Raw genomic sequence first — 14942 nt, 5'->3', positions numbered from 1 at the left:
CCCAGGCTGGAGTGCAGTGGCACGATGTCACCTCACTCCAACCTCCGCCTGCTGAATTCAAGCAATTCTCCTGCCTCAGCCTCCTGAGTAGCTGGAACTATAGACGTGTGCCACCTGGCTGATTTTTGTATTTTTAGTGGAGATAGGGGCTTCCCATGTTGGTCAGGCTGGTCTTGAACTCCTGCCCTCAAGTGATCCACCTGCCTCAGCCTCCCAGAGTGCTGAGATTACAGGTGTGAGCCATGGCACCTGGCTCTTTACTTTTCTTGTTCTACTTCCTCCCTTCCCTGCTTCTGCCTCTCCAGTGTTGGGGAGTGGGACAAAGAAATGGGAGGGAAAGACAGCATTGGTCTCCCGGGGCTGTTGTGCCTGGCCTCTGGGTGGCAGGCATCCAGGTGCCCTGCCCTTCTGCCAGCTGAGGCCCTGCCGGGGAGGAGCTTTACTATTTTCTCTTTTTTTTTTTTTTTTTTTGAGACAGGGTCTTCCTCTGTCACCAGGCTAGAGAGCAGTGGTGCAATCACAGGTCATTGCTGTCTCTACCTCCTAGGCTCAAGTGATCCTCCCACCTCAGCCTCCTGAATAGCTAGGACAGAGCCACAGGCATTCACCGTCATGCCCAGCTAAGTTTTTTAATTTTTGTAGAGACGAGAGCTCACTGTGTTGCCCAGGCTGGTCTCAAACTCCTGGGTTCAACTAGTCCTCCCACCTCAGTCTCCCAAAGTGCTGGATTATAGGCATGAGCCACTGTGTCCAGCCAGGATCTTTTCAAGGCCCTTCACAGACAGCTCCTGTAAGACATTCACTCAGCATATGGGAGGTTGTGGTGAGCCGAGATCACGCCATTGCATTCCAGCCTGGGCAACAAAAATGAAACTCTGTCAAAAAAAAAAAAAAAAAAAAAAAAAAAAAAGGAAGGTAAGGCTGTTTTCACAAAAGCACATGAACCCTATCAATCAAATAGATCATGGCTAGTTTTTGATCCACAGGCAACGTCTGGATTGCTCTGGCATTGGTCCCCTCCACTGGGGACAAGCTGATACCCTGATGGACAAGAGAGGTCTGGGAGTTGGGCAGAGGGCCTTGGGAAAGGAAGGGCTTGTCTGGTCTGAGTCCTCTCTGATTGCAGAAGGTGCAACCCCCAGCCCCACCCACGTGGCTGAGCTGGCAACGATGGAGGTGGAGTCGGGAAGGCTGGACCAGGAACCCTGGGAACCAGGAGGGCAGGAGGAGGAAGAGGACGGGGAAGGAGGGCCCACCCCTGCCTATCTAAGCCAGGCCACAGAGCTCATCACCCAGGCCCTGCGTGATGAGAAGGCAGGCGCCTATGCTTCCGCGCTCCAGGGCTACCGAGACGGTGTGCACGTCTTACTCCAGGGAGTGCCCAGTGAGTAGAGACTGAGGGTGGAAGGTCAGACCTGGGTCCCAGATGGGGCAGTGAGGAAGGGAGCAAAAAACAAGCACTTCAAGAATCAGGAGCTCTTGCTCCTCCCTGACCAGCTGTGGAACCTTAGGCAGATTTTTATTTCTGTTTCTTCTTTTAACCTCTTGTGCCCTCAGGTTTCTTATTTGTGGAATGGGGAGAATGGATGCTGGGCCCCCGGGAGGAGGGAAAAGCACATGGTGATGCTCTGTGAATTGTAAAGGACCAGACTAGGGGTTCCGACTAGACCAGTGGTGCCCAGGTGCCTCAGCTGAGCAGTCTCTCCACAGGTGACCCATCGCCTGCCCGCCAGGAAGGTGTGAAGAGGAAGGCAGCCGAGTACCTGAATCGGGCAGAGGAGATTCTGCACCTGCACCTGCCCCAGCTCCCACCCTGATGGGGAGTGGGTCCTTCTCTGGGACTCTCGCTCCAGCACTGCCAGCCCCTTGTCCTCTCCCCAGGGCCTGGCCCTACCTCCTGGTCTTATAACCCCAGGGGCCATTTCTGAAGATAACTGGACCAAGAATGAGAAAAATAATGAATCTCAGCTCCCTAACTACACCTACCACCTTGGAATCAAGGACTCACACTTCTGACCCTGTCTCTTTTTTTTTTGAGATGGAGTCTCACTCTGTCACCCAGGCTGGAGTGCAGTGATGTGATCACAGCTCACTGCAACCTTTGCCTCCCAGGTTCAAGCGATTCTCCTGTCTCAGCCTCCCCAGTAGCTGGGATTGTAGGCACTCACCACCACACCCAGCTAATATTTTGTATTTTTAGTAGAGATGGGATTTCACCATGTTGGCCAGGCTGCTCTGGAACTCCTAACCTCAAATGATCCGCCTGCCTCGGCCTCCCAAAGTGCTGAGGTTACAGGCATGAGTCACCGTGCCTGGCCCCTGCCTGTCTGTCTTGATGTGTGAGCAGCAGCTATGGTCATTAAACCATTAGCTTACCCTTCTAGAACGGGTCTGCAGACTCCCACCCGCAGACAGATCCGGCCCACCTCCTTTTTAATGTAAGGCCTGTAAACTACAGTGGTTTTTACATTTTTTTTTAATTAAAAAAATCTAATACTCTGTGACAGGTGAAAATTATATGAAATTTAAGAGTCTATTAATAAAACTTGTTGGAACAGAAACAGGCTGATTCATTTAGTATTGTGATGGCTGCGTTCGCGCTACACTGGCAACTGAACAGTTGCAGAGTTGTCTTTGCCGCCTACAAATCCCAAAACGCGGCCCTTTGTAGAAAGCATTTGCTGATCCCTGAGCTAGAAAATAGGGAGCACAGTCTCCAGGGAAACAGAAAATGACAATGGATGGAGCCGTTTTATAGGGTGGAAGGGATGGAGGAGAGGAACCCAAAGCGGGGGTACCTGTCTCGGAGACCCCAAAGCCAAACACGGATTGCTCAGCCGGCTGGAGCCCGGCAGGACTGGGGGGCGTGGCCTCGTTCCGCCCCGCCCCCGCCTCGCCTCACCACAAAGCGATTGGTTGCGGCAGGGATTACACCGGTGTATCATGGGAGCGGCCCGAACTACACTCTAAAAAATCCAAGGGGAGCGCGCAAAGCTGAGCTTGGCGCTTGATGGGGACTTTTTGCCGCGCGGGAACCACAGGGGCGTTGCAGGACTACAGCGCAGTGCATCTGGGGAGGCCGATTCGACGGGACCGGGTGAGAGGACGGAGGTGGGCAGGGGCGGACGGCGATGGCCCGACCGGCGACCACGAGGCCGGAGATCATGGCGGGCAGGCGGGCCCAGCCAGGTTCAGCCTCAATGCGTTGCTCCCCATAGCCAGCCGCTGCCCTTCCGCGGCACCGCTGTCCCCGAGATGCTGAGCCCCCACCGTCTCCTCGCAGCCTCCTCATGCCCGGCTGTGAGCTGCCCGTGGGCACCTGCCCGGACATGTGTCCGGCCGCCGAGCGCGCCCAGCGCGAAAGGGAGCGCCGCCTGCACCGATTGGAGGTGGCGCCGGGGTGTCGCCAGGACCCGCCGCGCGCCGACCCGCAGCGCGCGGTGAAGGAGTACAGCCGACCAGCCGCCGGCAAGCCCCGGCCCCCGCCCAACCAGTTGCGTCCGCCATCTGTGCTGCTGGCCACCGTGCGCTACCTGGCCGGTGAGGTGGCGGAGAGCGCAGACGCCGCCCGCGCAGAGGTGGCCAGCTTCGTGGTGGACCGCTTGCGAGCCGTGCGCCTGGACCTGGCCCTGCAGGACGCGGGCGACGCCGAGGCAGCAGTGGTGCTCGAGGCGGCGCTGGCCACGCTGCTGGCCGTGGTGGCGCGGCTCGGACCCGACGCGGCGCGGGGACCCGCGGACCCGGTGCTGCTGCAGGCCCAGGTGCAGGAGGGTTTCGGCTCGCTGCGGCGCTGCTACGCTCGGGGCGCCGGACCGCACCCGCGCCAGCCCGCCTTCCAGGGCCTCTTTCTGCTCTATAACCTGGGTGAGTCGGGGTCCCGGCAGCTGGGCAGAGCGTGGGGACAGGAGCCCTCCATGACAGTGGGGGTAGGGAAAGGAAGGATTAGCTTTAACATCTCACCATTAGCTCCCCCCCAGGACAGCACAAGATCCACCCAGCCCCGACGTAGGACCTCGGGCCCGTCTCTGAGTCTTAGTTGCCTCAGGAATAAAAGTGGAGGGGGCGAGGATGGAATGGGAGAGTTGGCCTAAATCGTGATCGTGATTTTTAACCTTTTTTTTTTTTAGACGAATTGTCGCTCTGTCATACAGGCTGGAGTACAGTGGCATGATCTTGGCTCACTGCAACCTCCGCCTCTTGGGTTCAGGCGACTCTCCTGCCTCAGCCTCCCGAGGAGCTGCGACTACAGGTGCACGCCACCGCGCCAGACTAATTTTTGTATTTTTAGTAGAGATAGGGTTTCACCATGTTGGCCAGGCTGGTCTCAAACTCCTGACCTCAAATGATCCACTCACCTCTGCCTCCCAAAATTCTGGGATTATAAGCATGAGCCACCACACCCAGCCTGTTGGTGTTTTTTGAGAAAGGGTCTCACTTTGTTGCCCAGGCTGGCTTGATCATAGCTTACTGCAGCCTCAACCTCCTGGGCTTAAGGGATCCTCCTCCCTCATCGCCTTCTGAGCAGCTGGCACCACAGATGTGCACAACCTGGCTAACTTAAAAAAAATTTTTTGTAGAGATGGGGTCACGCTTGTTGCCACTCGAGTTCCTGGGCTCAAGTGATCCTCCAGCCCCACCTTCCCAAGTATCTGGGTGCCTGCCATTATGCCCAGTTAATGGTTTATCTTTGTTCACACTGTGAAAAAGACATAGTAATTATCCCTGGTCTGGTGGGGGAAGAAACCGAAGCCCAGGGTGGTGACTTGCCTCTTGACACAGCACTGGTTAACAGTAGCAGAGGTAGGACCATGATTTTCTTTTAATTTTTAAAAATTTATTTTTATATAGAGATTGGAGTCTTGCCATGTTAACTAGGATGATCTCAAACTCCTGGGCTAAACTGATCCTACCACCTTGGTCCCCCAAAGTGCTAGGATTACAGGCATGAGCCACTGTGCCCAGCTCTCTAATAAGCTCTGTTCTGGCCGGGCCCTCTCTACTAAAAATGCAGAAATTATTTGGGCATGTGGCACATGAACCTGGGAGGTGGTGGAGGTTGCAGTGACCCACTATACTTTAGCCCAGGTGACAGAGCAAGTGGTCTCAAAAAAAAAAAAGACTATTCTATACAGTTGTAACAAAATGCTGTTGATTTCACAACCTACTAATTGTTCAGAAGCCCCAGTTAACTGGCCTAAAGTTCCAGTGCCTGAAACTCTTCTGGAAGGGAAGTAGGAGCATAGTCTTCTGAAGAAGTGGCCTTCCCAGGTGGTCAGGGGAAGGTGAGGCAGAATTGGCTTCCAAAACTGTGGGCGCAGGAAAGCCAGGGTAGTGGGAAATCCAAGTCAGAAAACTTGGATTGGGGTCACCACTCTCAGACGAGTCATTAAATTATCTGGGCCAGCTTCCCAAAGCCGTATACCCCGGCTACTTCAGTGTTGTAAGTAAGGATCCGGACTGCAGGAGGTCCAGAGCCTGAGGCAACTCGTTCAAATATGGGTCAGGGAAGGAGCCAATGGCTGGACCTTAGAGGGAAGAGGGAAGGTGGGCTAGGCCTTGAGAAGGGGAGTGGTTGAGGAGGTAGGTGGGAGGGAGGTCCAGAGCTGAGCTTGGGCCAGAGGAGGTGGGCGTGGCAAGGAAGAATGAGCAGTTGGGAGGGAGATGGTCCTGATCCTGTAAGGACCTGGCATCCTCATTCTGGCTTCCCACCCTCACAGGCTCGGTGGAGGCCCTGCGCGAGGTTCTACAGCTACCTGCTGCTCTGCGTACCTGCCCGCCCCTCCGCAGGGCCTTGGCAGTAGATGCTGCCTTCCGAGAGGGCAATGCTGCCCGCCTGTTCCGCCTACTCCAGACCCTGCCCTACCTGCCAAGTTGTGCTGTGCAGTGCCATGTGAGCCATGCACGCCGGGAAGCCCTGGCCCGCCTCGCTCGTGCCTTTAGCACCCCCAAGGGCCAGACCTTGCCTCTGGGCTTTATGGTCAACCTGCTGGCCCTGGATGGACTCAAGGAAGCACAGGACCTGTGCCAGGCCCACGGGCTGCCCTTGGACGGAGAGGAGAGAGTTGTGTTCCTGAGGGGTCGCTACGTGGAGGAAGGGCTACCACCTGCCGGTACATGCAAGATGTTAGTGGAGAGCAAACTTCGAGGACGCACCCTGGAGGAGGCAGTCATGGCAGAGGAAGAAGATGAGGGCATGGACAGACCTGGATCCCTACCTGAGCAGGGAACATGAGTCTCCCAGAGCCCCGGACTGGGTCAGAGCACTTAGGTTTCTTTTTTCATGGTTCCCAGCTAATAAAAGGAACTTGTTTTGTTGGTACCAATCACTAGACTTGATTTATTTGGGGAGCTGTTGTAGGGAGTTAGGACACCCAGCATACAGGGAGAGAAACACAGACTAGGCAAGGCCCAAGGCACCCCGTGCCTCAGTTTCTCCACTGGTCGTTGGCCTTGGTGATCTGAGTTGGCGTGCATCCCATCTTCACCCACCCTCCAGCAAGAGCAGTTGGTGGTTTTGCCATTCCCACCATCCGTGTCCCCTCTGCCCACCCTCTGCCACCTGTGCCAGGGTGAGGGTGGGTTGCATCAGGGCTTGCCACTCCCCTCAGGGACCCCAAGCTGTTGCCTGAGAAGCTTGAGAGGGTCTTGTGGTTGTACCCTCCCCAGGCACCAAGGAAGACAAGGACATCCAGGAAAGCAGGCAGGAAAGGGTGGGGGTAAAGGGAGGGCTGGGGTCAGAGGTCAGCCACAGGCCTCAGGGTGGCTGCTGCACCCTCCAGGGCCATCACCACAATGCTTATCTGTCTCTGCACCTCAGCCCAAGCTTCAGATCCAGGGGCTGTGTCCCTGGCCCTGGAGCAGGCATTGGATAGGCCTGGGAATGTGGCTACAGAGCCTGTGCGAGGCGCCCAGAGCACATGGCTGGCGGGAGAAATGAGACAGGATCAGGGTCAGGAAAGAGCAGCCTGGGTCTGGAACTGGCTCAGCTCCTGTACGCAGCTAGGCAGAAAAGCATCTCCCTCCATTTGTCTCTGAAAGCCAGGCGGCTCTTACAGCAGTGGCAGTGGAGAAGGAAATGTGGGTTCTAGTCCCAGCTCCCAGAGGGACCCTCAAGCAACTTTCCTCCCCTCCCTGAGCCTCACATTCCCAACTTCAGGGGCTGGGTTGTGCTGTAAAGGGCAGAGAAACTACCCACCTCCTCTCTCAGGTCGGGGGCCTTGCCCGGCCCCACCTGGAGGTACCTCCCAGGACTTTGGGACAGACTCACCTGTAGTAGCGTTCCTCTGGGAAGGCTCGAGGGTTCAGGAAGGTCCGTTCCAAGAGCATCAGCTGGTCATTGAGCATCCGGACCTGCAGGGGGCTGGTGGAGGCAGGACCTGCCGGTCACCCTGGAGCCAGCAGCCCAGCTACCAGCCTGGTATCCTTCCCTGGACACTGCCCTCCCAGACCCTGCCTGCTGCCCTTGCTCACTCAGGGCTGCCCTTCTGCAGTGTTGATATGCGTTCGACCAAGGCTGCAGCTTCTGCATCAAACTTCTCCACTGCAGTCACCAGAGGCCCTGTGAGGAACGAGCAGTGGCTTAGTCCTGGGGGTGCAGGGCTCCCCATGCCTCAGCGTCAGGGGCTGTGCATACCCAGGCTGATGCTGTGCTGCTCCAGCAGGGCCTCGAGTTCTTGCTGGGCTGCCTGCAGGAAGCTTCGGAGTGTCTCACTGTAGTCACTGACGTTGAGGGGCAGGAAGAAGCTGTCACTGAGCCGGAGAATCACACTCCCTGCTGTCTGGGCCACAGCCTGATGGCTGCTGAAGCCTGCAGCAAGGGTCACAAGTCCAGGGCTCAGTCTTCAGCCTCTCTTGTCCCGGTCTCAGGATGCCCATAGACCCCTCCTCACCTGGGTCCAAAAACTTGTCCACATAGTCAAAGGTGTCAAAGGCTGTGTGATAGGTGGGGTAGATCCTGGCTGAAGTCTTGCTCTGGGGGAACAAGGCCCAGAGGTGAGAGGCTTGGGATAAGAAGTGGGAGAAGGTATACCTCCAGGGAGCTACAAAATGTGGGCATTATCTCCACTGGATCCTGGTCATCCAAGGTGGGTTCTAGGTGAGGTGGGTTCTAGAATTTCCACAGAAAAAGAAACTGAAGCTCAGAGAGGTTAACCTGCCTGACATCACACAGCTAATCAGTGGCAGAGCTGGGTCTGGTGCCAGTTTTGTTTCACAGGAAGAAGAACCTGGGGCTTTGGAGTCAGATAAAGAGATTGAAATCCCATCTCTACTACTGAGAATCGCTGTGGCTGTGAAGTGGAGAATGCACTTTTTGGAGCATGAAATGGAGATTCCAGCTGGTCACTCTGCACCCCTTGTCTTGTTTTGCCTTTACCCCAATGCTCACACCAATGGTATGGGTCATCCCTGCTTCATACTCTGAGTTAATCAATGCTGAAATTAACTTTTTCCCCTTACATTTTAAGATCTCTAGAACAGGTTACTTCTTACAGGCAATGTCATCCTACAACTGGTTGGAAGTGGTGTTTTTTTCCCCTGAATATTGCATAGCATAATGGCACATCTTATAATCAGTAGTATCTTACATTTGATAAAATAACATAGATGAGCATAAAGAGATGCTTGAAAAGGTTACAAAACTTGGCAGAGGCCGGGAGTTGAGTCTCATGCCTGTAATCCCAGCACTTCGGGAGGCTGAGGTGGGAGGATGGTTTGAGCCCAGGAGTTCAAAACCAGCCTGGCAACAAAGCCAGACTCCATCTACATATAATATGTGCGTGCGTGTGCGCGTGTGTGTGTGTATTTAAGAAACTTGGCAGAAATAGCAACGAGTAAAGGAGGAGGGCTCAGTCTATACCAGAACAGCCCCAGGAAGAGGAGGTGGTGCGTGCAGCAAGGTACCGGGGCAGAGGCAGAGGGGTTCCTGCTCACCCGGTCATAGGTGTAGGCGAGGTCCATGGAGGAGATGCCCAGGAAGTGAATGAAAGGTGCATAGTCGCTGCCAGCACCCAGTGAACCCAGGCTGCGGGAAGGAACGGGGCCGGGATAAAGAGCACTGGGCTGGACCGCCGAGCCCCGGGCCCTCTTCCGAACCTGGGCTTACCTGGGGACCAGGCCGTACACCGGGCTGCTGCGGTTGAAGTACCGGATCCAATTGTCGTAGATGCTCAGGTCGCCAGGGCCTGGTGAGCGGATCTGGCAGAAGGGAGAATTTAGTCTCAGTGCAGGGCCCACCCTAGCCCCAACAAGGGGTGTCCTCCGCCGGTCTCCAGCCCACCCACGGTCCAGTCCTTACGAGGCTCGCCCCAGCCTCAGTTCAGCCCCAGCAGATCTAGAGTAGCCCAGCCCCGCCCACCCACGCGGCCCCGCCCACCACACACTGCCCCGCCCACCACACATGGCCGCCCACCGCGCTGTCCCGGCCCCGCTAGCTCAGCCCCGCTGGGCCCGCCCACTTCCACCTCTTTGGTTGCAGAGAAGACGACACTCTGAACAGGGGGCGTACCCTGTACCCTGAGGGTAGCGTTGGCTGTGGGAGAAGGGGAGAAAGACTGTTTGGGCCCCAGCACCTTCATTTGCCCACCCCGTCGTCAGGCCGTCCCCTCCCCTTTCCCGCCCCGCCACCCCCATACCAAACACCGAGATGTCCACATTGATGTAGGTCACCGTGCGCTCCTGCAGCTTGTTGAAGAACTCCTGCGGGTGCGAGGGGCGACGTCAGCACCGCGCCGTGCTGCCCTGGGAACCCCTTTCAATACTCTACAGGGTAGGGCCACTCACTTCTGTGAACTCCGTGGAGCCAATGAGCCCAAACTCCTCAGCCCCCCAGCTCGCAAACACGATTGATCTGCGGGGACGCCAGGTGCCTGGGAAGGGGGGATAGAGGGTTGGAAAACGGGGTCCTCCTGATCCTGGGGTGCCTTAGGAGAAAGGCTGCAGGCGTGGGGAGGGCGGGAGAGCTGGAAAAGCCAGGACAGCTCGGGACAGCAGGTTGTGGCACCCTGCAGCCAGGCCTTCCAGGAGCTCCCGCACCAAACACTGACCCCAATTCCAAGCTCCCCAAAGGGTCAGGCGGTCCCTTTGCCAGAATATCCGCCGCCCCTCTCTCTGTGGGCATGCTCCGGGAAGACTTCCGACCCTCCACCCTCAACCCCTGCCTCCAGGCCAAACTCCACAGCCTCCTTCACTTGGTGATAGCACATGAACGTTCCTGTTAGGGCCTTATCCACGTTGTACCAATCCTTACAACAATGCCTTGAGGGAGGAAATATTATTATTTCCATTTCACAGTTGAAGAAACTGAGACAGAGAAGCTACATGACTTTCCCAGGGTCACACAGCTGGTAGGCAGCAGAGCCAGTTTCAAATCCAGATATTTGGCTCCACACTGTGCTACAGCGGGCATAGACTAGAGGTAGAAGCCAGGCTGCAGGGTGCTCCGCTCCCGGGTTCAGGCAGCAGAATCGCTTGAGCCTGGGAGGCAAAGGTTGCAGGGAGTCGAGATCGCGCCACTGCATCCAGCCTGGATGAAAGAGTCTCACTCTGTGGCCCAGGCTGGAGTGCAGTGGTGCAATCTCGGCTCACTGCAACCTCAACTTCCTGGGGTCCAGTGATCCTCTCACCTCAACCTTCCCTGAGACCACAGGCACATACCACCATGCCTGGCTTATTATGCATTTTTGGTAGAGATGGGGTTTCTCCATGTTACCCAGCCAGTCCTGAACTCCTGAGCGAAAGCAATACACCCACCTCAGCCTCTCAAAGTGCTGGGATTATAGGCATGAGCCACTGCAACCAGCAAATGAAGAATTTTCAGTGTGATGTGATTACATGCTTCCAATAACAAATGTTTACACTTTTTTCTGCCAAAAATATATAATCTAAATCAAAAGAGACAAACCCAATTTGAGGGGTATTTGACATAATAATAGCAGGATAATAACAAAAGGTTCATGAAAGAGTTAACGAACAGCTCAACAATTATTATAGATGAAAGGAAACTAGTGACCAGATCACTAGTGTGATCCTGGATTGGAGCGTGATCACGGCTCACTGCAGCCTCGACCTCCCAGGCTCAAGCGTTCCTCCTACACAGCCTTTGAAGTAGCTGGGACCACAGGCACATGCCACCATGCCTGGTTATTTTTTTATGTTTATTTTTTATAGAGACAAGGTCTCACTATGTTGCCCAGGTAGGTCTTGAACTCCTGGGCTCAAGCAGTCTGCCCACCTCAGCCTCCCAAAGCGCTGGGTTAACAGGCATGAACCACTGTGGCCAGGCTTCAAGTCTCTTTTCTGAACTGTGACTTCAATATCATACAAGGAGGGGGATGGAGCTTGACAGGAGTGGAGTGTTCCTGTGCAATTACAGCTGAGTGGGGATCGGTTCAGATGCCATGCTTAGAACTCTCGGATGTTATATGTAAGGGAAGATGAAGTTCTGGAGCTGACGGCAGTGATGGCCACACAACTTCAGAAATGTACTTAATGCCACTGAGTCAAATACTTACAAATGTAAAACTGGTGAATTGTGTTATGTATATTTTACCACGAGTTTTTGAAACTAAAGAAAGAGGGCCTGACATGGGAACTCACGCCTGTGGATCATTGAGTCCTGGAGTTCAAGACCAGCCTAGGCAACATAGTGAGACCCTCATCTCTATAAAAATAAATAAATAACTAAAACTAAAGCAGAAACAAGAAATCAACATGGGAAGACCTGAATTCCCGTCTTCCTTAAGGCTGGTGTCATGCATTTCTGCCCCCAGGGCCCTCAGGCTTGGCAGAGAGAACACTGCAGGGTGAGGGAGAGGAGGTGGAACAGGAAGGTGACCTCCAGGGGCAAGAGTCCCTGGGCCAGGGGAGGGGGCCACCTCACCCTTCTTCAGCAGGGTCCCCAGGACTCGGGACAGCTCCAGGAGGACGGCGGTGCCACTGCTGGGGTCCACAGCCCCGTGCACCCAGCTGTCCCGGTGGTTCCCATACAGGACATATCGATCTGGCCAGAGGAAGAAAGGCAGAGAACCAGAGAAGATGGAGAGGTGGGCAGGGCAGCTGGGGTAGGGGTGGCGAGGGCAGGGCTGGATGAGGGTGCAGTGGCAGCGGCACCCAGAGCAGAGCAGGAGCCTGGGGCGCGGTGAGTGACAGGAAGGCTCACCAGGCTCCACAGCCCCGCGGATGATACCCAGGACGTTGGAGGAGTTCCGCAGCTCCAGACGGTTGTGGACACTGACATTCACCTGACTGGGGGGGTGAAGGGTGTGAGAAGACCCTTGGCCTTGCCCACTGCCCCCCACCCAGTGCAGGAGACAATGCGGCCCAGAGCTGGAAAGCAACTTCAAGGTCATTGGGCCAGAGGTACCAAGAGAGGCAGCAGGGCTGAAGCCCGCTCTCCTGCTCACTCACTGGATAGGCGCTTACTGGGTACTTAGACCCTGACTAGGCTCCGGGCGATGACTGCCACAGATGTGTACCTGGTGCTTGTGGGGCCTCCCTCTCCCTGGCGAGACACACCACAAGGACAGGAAGAGCTGAGTGAAGGGGCCTGGGAGGGGAGGGCACTTGGAGGCCAGGGGGTGCTGCAGGGAGGGAGGGTGGTACAGGTCGGGAGTGGCAGAGGCCCTGACTTGGGAAGGAGCTTGGCATCTTCAAGAGAGGGAGTCATGGGGTGCAGATGAGATGAGGTGGGAGGGGCAGGGGAATCCCCACAGGACACAGCTGCAGCTGTTTCACAAACTTCCCCAAAGACAAGACAGATATTTTGGGGTCATGAGAGGGTCTGGGAGAGAGAAGAAAGGGGAAGGTCCGGCTTTGAAGTGGAAAGGGAATGCAATCATCAGGGAAAGGGAGAGGTGAGTTGGGGGAGAGGGCGGCTGAGGGAGAAGGGGTCTGCGCCTCACCTGTCTGCTGGGAAGCCTCCGTCAGGTCGGAAGCCCGGACCCAACCTGTAGCTGCAGCCCAGTGCTCCCTGCCAGGTGGTTGGGGCCAAAGTTCCGCTGAGGTTGCTGGGAAGGAGGCAGAGACCCTTCAGGGTAAATGTGAGTGTGGGGCTTGAAGTTTGGAGGCCACTTCGTGCTGGGCAGGACACCCCAGGGCACAGACTCACCAGAGCAGGTCTCTTGCATCCTGGAAGCCAATGGGCTGTGTAGGAATTGGGGGAAATCCGGAGACGTTGGCAAGGTCCAGGCGGAAGGAAGAGGGAATGGCTGGAAGGTAGGGAGTCAGAGGGTCCCCAAAATACTCGTAGTAGGAGCCTCGCTCCACTCCTGAGGGGGGCAGGTACCAGGAGTTGGGAAAGGTTTCGCTGGGTGAGCTCAGCCCGTCGTTGATGTCGGCGGGGTCTGTGTACACCAGCACCCCGGCCACCCCATGCTTGGCAGCGTTCACAGCCTGCAGCGGGCAGAGGAGGTTGTGTGTAAGGGAGGGACAGGGACCGGGTGTGTCCAAAAATGACTGTTTGCACAAGTCATTTATGGCAGTGCTGCTTGCAACAGCAAAGGCCGGTTCGGCACAGCCAAGCCAGTGCCTATCAGTGGAGTCTGGCTGAATATCAGGGACATCCTACAGTGGAATACCATGAAGTTGTGTAAAATAACACAGTTGTGGGCTGGGTGTGGTGGCTCACACCTGTAATCCCAGCACTTTGAGATGCTGAGGCAAAGGGATAGGTCAGAAGTTTGAGACCACACTGGGCAACATGGTGAAATCCCATCTCTACTAAAAGTACAAAAATTAGCTGGGTGTGGTGGCAGGTGCCTGTAAGCCCAGCTACTCAGGAGGCTGAGGCAGGAGAATCACTTGAGCTGGGGAGGCAGAGGTTGCAGTGAGCCGAGATCGGGCCACTGCACTCCAGCCTGAGCAACAGAGCCAGACTCTGTCTCAAAAAAAGTAAAATAAAATAACACGGTTGTGTACTTGTGTCCACAACAGCGCTATTCTCAATGGCCAAAAGGAGGAAACAGCCCAAGTGTCCATCAACAGATGAATGGCTAAACCAAATGTGGGCTGTAACATACAATAGAGGCGGGGCATGGTGGCTCACACCTGTAATCCCAGCACTTTGGGAGGCCAAGGCAGGCAGATCACCTGAGGTCAAGACCAGCCTGGCCAACATGGTGAAACCTTGTCTCTACTAAAAGTACAAAAATTACTTTTTTGTGCCAGGTGTGGTGGCACACACCTGTAGTCCCAGCTACTTGGGGGGCTGAGGCATGAGAGTCGCCTGAACCCAGGAAGTGGAGATTGCAGTGAGCTGAGATCGTGCCATTACACTCCAGCCTGGGCAACAAAGCGAGACTCTGTCTCAGAAAAAAAAAAAAAAGAAAAAAAAACAATGGAATATTATTCAGACTAAAAAGAAATAAAGTTCTGATACATCAATGAGCCTTGAAGATATTATATTACGTGAAATAAGCCAGACACAAAAAGACAAATATCTTATACTTTCACTTATGTGAGGTACCTAGAATAGGCAAATTCATAGAGACAGAAGGTAAAATTGAGGTTAAAGAAAGCAGAGTAGGGGCTGGGGCAGGGACATGGGGAGTTATTGTTAAATAAAGTTTCTGTTTGAAATGATGAAAAAGTTCTGGAAATGGATGGTGGTGATGGTTAACTAATATTCTGTGTATTTCTACACTACCTGTTCCCCTTTCTTTTCTTCCTTTCTTTCTCCCCGCCTCCCTTCTTTCCTTCTCTTTTCCCAGCTCTTATTATGGACACTTTTTTTTAAATTGTGGTAAAATACACGTAACATGAACTTAGCATGTGGAGTGTGCAGGTCAGTGGCACTGAGTACATTCATATTGCTCAGCCATCACCACCGCTCACTGCTAGAACTCTTTACGTCGACAAATCCGAAACTCTGTCCCCATTAAATATTAACTTTCCCTTCCCCTCTCTCATTCTACACTTTTTATATTAAAATTTTTTCTAAGTTTTTT

At 54.8% G+C, this 14942-nt stretch overlaps 3 protein-coding genes across 4 annotated transcripts in view; 2 read left to right on the top strand and 1 right to left on the bottom strand.

Moving 5' to 3' along the window:
* SNX15 (sorting nexin 15) overlaps positions 1-2557 on the top strand; it is a 16573-nt gene extending 14016 nt beyond the window's left edge. Inside the window, exons 7-8 of one of the 2 annotated variants that reach the window (XM_017537146.2) lie at positions 1127-1384; positions 1711-2557. In XM_017537146.2, coding sequence (XP_017392635.1) covers positions 1127-1384; positions 1711-1817 — 365 coding nt within the window. In that variant the 3' untranslated portion in view covers positions 1818-2557. Of the gene's footprint in view, positions 1-1126; positions 1385-1699 lie in introns of both variants that reach the window. The other variant, XM_017537147.2, reaches the window with a different exon arrangement.
* Positions 2558-2921: 364 nt separating this feature from the next.
* On the top strand, positions 2922-6321 carry SAC3D1 (SAC3 domain containing 1). The gene is made up of 3 exons (XM_017537145.2): positions 2922-3097; positions 3219-3864; positions 5718-6321. Exons 1-3 carry the CDS (start codon positions 3011-3013, stop codon positions 6230-6232), a joined length of 1248 nt encoding a protein of 415 aa, XP_017392634.1. The 5' UTR covers positions 2922-3010; the 3' UTR covers positions 6233-6321.
* NAALADL1 (N-acetylated alpha-linked acidic dipeptidase like 1) overlaps positions 6315-14942 on the bottom strand; it is a 10724-nt gene continuing 2096 nt past the window's right edge. The window contains exons 5-18 of the mRNA XM_017537144.2: positions 13106-13389; positions 12900-13004; positions 12158-12243; positions 11879-11998; positions 9781-9866; positions 9633-9696; positions 9462-9529; positions 9104-9195; positions 8932-9022; positions 7890-7971; positions 7634-7807; positions 7471-7558; positions 7268-7360; positions 6315-6921 (exon numbers count right to left, since the gene is read on the bottom strand). Of these exons, the coding sequence (XP_017392633.1) occupies positions 6735-6921; positions 7268-7360; positions 7471-7558; positions 7634-7807; positions 7890-7971; positions 8932-9022; positions 9104-9195; positions 9462-9529; positions 9633-9696; positions 9781-9866; positions 11879-11998; positions 12158-12243; positions 12900-13004; positions 13106-13389 (1620 nt within the window). The 3' untranslated portion in view covers positions 6315-6734. The remainder of the gene's footprint in view (positions 6922-7267; positions 7361-7470; positions 7559-7633; positions 7808-7889; positions 7972-8931; positions 9023-9103; positions 9196-9461; positions 9530-9632; positions 9697-9780; positions 9867-11878; positions 11999-12157; positions 12244-12899; positions 13005-13105; positions 13390-14942) is intronic.

This window comes from Cebus imitator, unplaced genomic scaffold, assembly GCF_001604975.1.
Source record: "Cebus imitator isolate Cc_AM_T3 unplaced genomic scaffold, Cebus_imitator-1.0 Scaffold102, whole genome shotgun sequence".
In the NCBI taxonomy this organism is placed as follows: Eukaryota; Metazoa; Chordata; class Mammalia; order Primates; family Cebidae; genus Cebus; species Cebus imitator.
Note: the sequence above shows the minus strand (reverse complement) of the source record. Positions and strands in the feature narration are given on the sequence as shown.

Bases quoted from the DNA above. Each gene is read 5' to 3' on its own strand.
- SAC3D1 (XM_017537145.2), top strand. From the start codon at position 3,011: ATGGGGACTTTTTGCCGCGCGGGAACCACAGGGGCGTTGCAGGACTAC. The intron at 3,098-3,218 runs GTGAGAGGACGG...TGCTCCCCATAG, and splicing joins GGCCGATTCGACGGGACCGG to CCAGCCGCTGCCCTTCCGCG. The intron at 3,865-5,717 runs GTGAGTCGGGGT...CCACCCTCACAG, and splicing joins CTTTCTGCTCTATAACCTGG to GCTCGGTGGAGGCCCTGCGC.